The sequence below is a fragment of the Pollicipes pollicipes genome, unplaced genomic scaffold, assembly GCF_011947565.3.
Source record: "Pollicipes pollicipes isolate AB1234 unplaced genomic scaffold, Ppol_2.1 Scaffold_3087;HRSCAF=3621_pilon_pilon_pilon, whole genome shotgun sequence".
Lineage (NCBI taxonomy): Eukaryota > Metazoa > Arthropoda > Thecostraca > Pollicipedomorpha > Pollicipedidae > Pollicipes > Pollicipes pollicipes.
Genome location: NW_023596225.1, coordinates 46,631,084 through 46,634,132, shown reverse-complemented (window position 1 = coordinate 46,634,132; position 3,049 = coordinate 46,631,084). Strand labels below are relative to the sequence as shown.

Below are 3,049 nucleotides of genomic sequence, written 5' to 3'. Positions count from 1 at the left end.
GCTCTGTCATTGGTTTCTACGATAAGCTACCGTTTCGATCTTCAACATCCATTCCCAAACCTCTGCGCGCGAAGTCCTAGCTCGGTGTCATGGGTCTGGGTAGAGCGGTAAGCGCCCGAGGCTGCTCCAACTGAGACGGGTCAGCGGCCGCAGGGTCGCCGCGTGCGGAGACGGGCGTGACCAACAGGGAGTGGTCGTGAGAGCCCAGCTGATGGTCCATCGCCAAACGGTCGCATGCGGAGGGATCGGACCGTGACCTCAGGCCCTCAGCGACTTGGAGCTGGCGCTTAAAAGCGAAGGCATTGTGGAGAAGGTATCAGTTTCACTGCATTATCTGCCGTCAGAGCTTGAGCATGAAGGTACGCACTAGTGGTTCAACTAGAAGTACGATATTGGTCGCTATGGTGGTCATCTCATCTGCATTTGCGTGCATACAAAGTGAATGAGATTTCAAATTCAGACTTTGTATAATGAGTACAGGAGCTATATAGCTACGAGGAACTTCTTAAAAGCACTTAAAGACAAGATATCAGCTCCGATCAGGAATGCATTTCAGTGGGAATAACGTACTACATTTCCACCTTCAGGTCCTTGTTCTCGTCGCCGCCCTGGCGGCTGCCGTCGCCGCTGCTACGGCTCCCGACTCCCCGTCATACCACCCGGAGTACCAGTACAAGGAGCCCAAGCCGTTCGCATACGACTACTTCGTCAGCGACCACTACACGGGCACCAACTTTGTCAAGAAGGAGGAGAGCGATGGCCACAACACCCAGGGATATTACTCGGTGGCTCTGCCAGACGGCCGCATCCAGCACGTGAAGTACGTCGTCGACAAGTACGGCGGCTACAACGCTGAGGTCACCTACGAGGGAGAGGCCCAGTACCCCGAGTATCACCCCACTCCTGCTTACAAGACTGCTGCCAATGTTTATAAGCCCGCGTACAAGGCCGCATCCCTCGTCCATCAGCCAACCGTCACCACTGCCTATCAGCCCACTTCTCCGTCCCACAAGGGTACCACTGCGGCGTACAAGCGCACCTTTAAGCCTGCTGCCCCAACATACGGGACAGCTGCCCCTGCTTATCAAACAGCTGCACCTGCATATCAGTCCACTGCCCAGGCCCCTCAACCTGACTTCAAGCCTGCTGCCCCTGCGTACAATGCCCTTCCTCTTTCCTACACTCCTGCGTCTCTGGTCTACACATCTGCTGCCCCGGCCTACACAACTGCTGCGCCGGCCTACACATCTGCTGCCCCGACCTACACATCTGGTGCCCCGACCTACACATCTGCTGCCACGGCAGACAAACCAGAGGCCGCTCCGCACAAGTCCTCGATTGCTGCTTACAACTCCTCCCACAAGACGGCCGTCACGACCTACAAGCCGGATGTGACCTATTAGAAGCGAGCAAGTTGTGTTGGCGTTTTGAAGCTGTCGTTGTGATGTGACGTTATGCGATGTGTATGCAGGGAACATTTTGATAAGACAGGGATTTTATCGATGCTGTTCTTTTCTGTTGGCATACACAAATTAACAACCAATGCATTCAACATCATACCATAGACACATCAACATCAACAACATCACACGTCATCATATCGATGTGTTGGCATACACACATTAATAGCCAATCAGAAGATGACACAGCTGTAGTCTGTGGTACGTGATTATGTTGGCCGTGTCGTATTCCGGACCTACTGTTGTGCATGGTAGGCCCATGGCCCATGACGTTCATGGAGCTACAGATGGTGATGCACCATTTGGCTAGGTGAATGAACTAAATCAAATGAACCAAATTGGCTAAATCAAATGAAATTATGATGAACGTATGACGTCATCAGGCAATTGGCACACAGCCGGATTGCGCTGTCGATTGCATGAGTCGACCACGAACCCTTTTTGTGATAAATTACAGGCATTTTTGCATCTTCAAATTATGAATCTCTAAAGAAAAAGCAAGAAAAGGCGAAAACGGGCTAAAGCACACACAACGACGCTTGCAACACAAATTCTTCGTTTAAATGAACGACGCCAACTTTACAGTGCGTCGGAGCAGACAGGTGAGTCACTCTCCAATTCAGTGGCAACTCTAACATAGCCACTCTGGTCGAGACTCTGATAACTTAAAAACGGTCGAAGACGCTATCAAACAATGCCGTAAAGAACAGCATCTTTACTGAGTAATGAAACCGCGCGATCAACAGCAGACTTTTGTACTTCGCATCGCATGGCATGAGTCGAGCGTGTATTAAGGAGAGGCTACGGATCCGTGCCAATCCACGTTGACACCAGCCCAGCAGATCATAACGCGCCGGGGGCAGTCTGTTCAGTGAGGTAATGACCGTGGCCTTCGTCGGTGGTTGGCGGCCGACCTATAAAAGCGAATGTACTGCAGAAGCAGGCACCAGTTTCACTGCATACTCGGCCACCAAAACACAGCATGCATGCATGTGCTTGAACTATATTGTTGATGAAGCAATATGTCGAGTGTTACAGATTTTTTTCCGGCAAATGCATCGTGGTCGGAAAAATAACAATGATGCTGGAATGAACAAGCCATTGATAACATATCTTCTATGGCATTGCAGGTCCTCGTCGTTGCCGCCGTGCTGGCTGTTGCAGCTACCGCCCCAGCTCCATATACGCCGGTGTACAGGCCCGCCCCGGCCTACAAGCCGGCCTCTTACTATCCAGAGCCTAAGTACAATGAGGAGGCCAAGCCTTTCGCTTACGACTACGCCGTCAACGACCACTACTCGGGAGCCGACTTCGCCAAGAAGGAGGAGAGCGATGGCCACAACACTCAGGGGTATTACTCGGTGGCTCTGCCCGACGGCCGTGTTCAGCACGTCAAGTACGTCGCCGACAACTACGGCGGCTACAACGCTGATGTCACCTACGAGGGGGAGGCTCAGTTCCCCCAGTACCACCCCACGCCTGTCTACAATGCTGCCGCTCCGGCTTACAACCCTGCTGCTGTTCACAATTCTTCCCCTGTCTACAAGATTGCTGCCCTGGCACACAAGCCTGCAACGTACTCGGCATGA

At 52.3% G+C, this 3,049-nt stretch overlaps 1 protein-coding gene across 1 annotated transcript; it reads left to right on the top strand.

The window, feature by feature from the left end:
• The first annotated feature begins 353 nt into the window (after nt 1–353).
• On the top strand, nt 354–3,049 carry LOC119090274 (cuticle protein 7-like). The gene is made up of 3 exons (XM_037213057.1): nt 354–359; nt 666–753; nt 2,625–3,049. The coding sequence occupies exons 1-3, from the start codon at nt 354–356 to the stop codon at nt 3,047–3,049; spliced, it is 519 nt and encodes a 172-aa protein (XP_037068952.1).

What these genes read in the sequence shown, in the direction of transcription:
- LOC119090274 (XM_037213057.1), top strand. An exon ending in CTTTGTCAAGAAGGAGGAGA is followed by an intron (nt 754 to 2,624) that starts GCGATGGCCACA and finishes TGGCTGTTGCAG; the next exon opens with CTACCGCCCCAGCTCCATAT.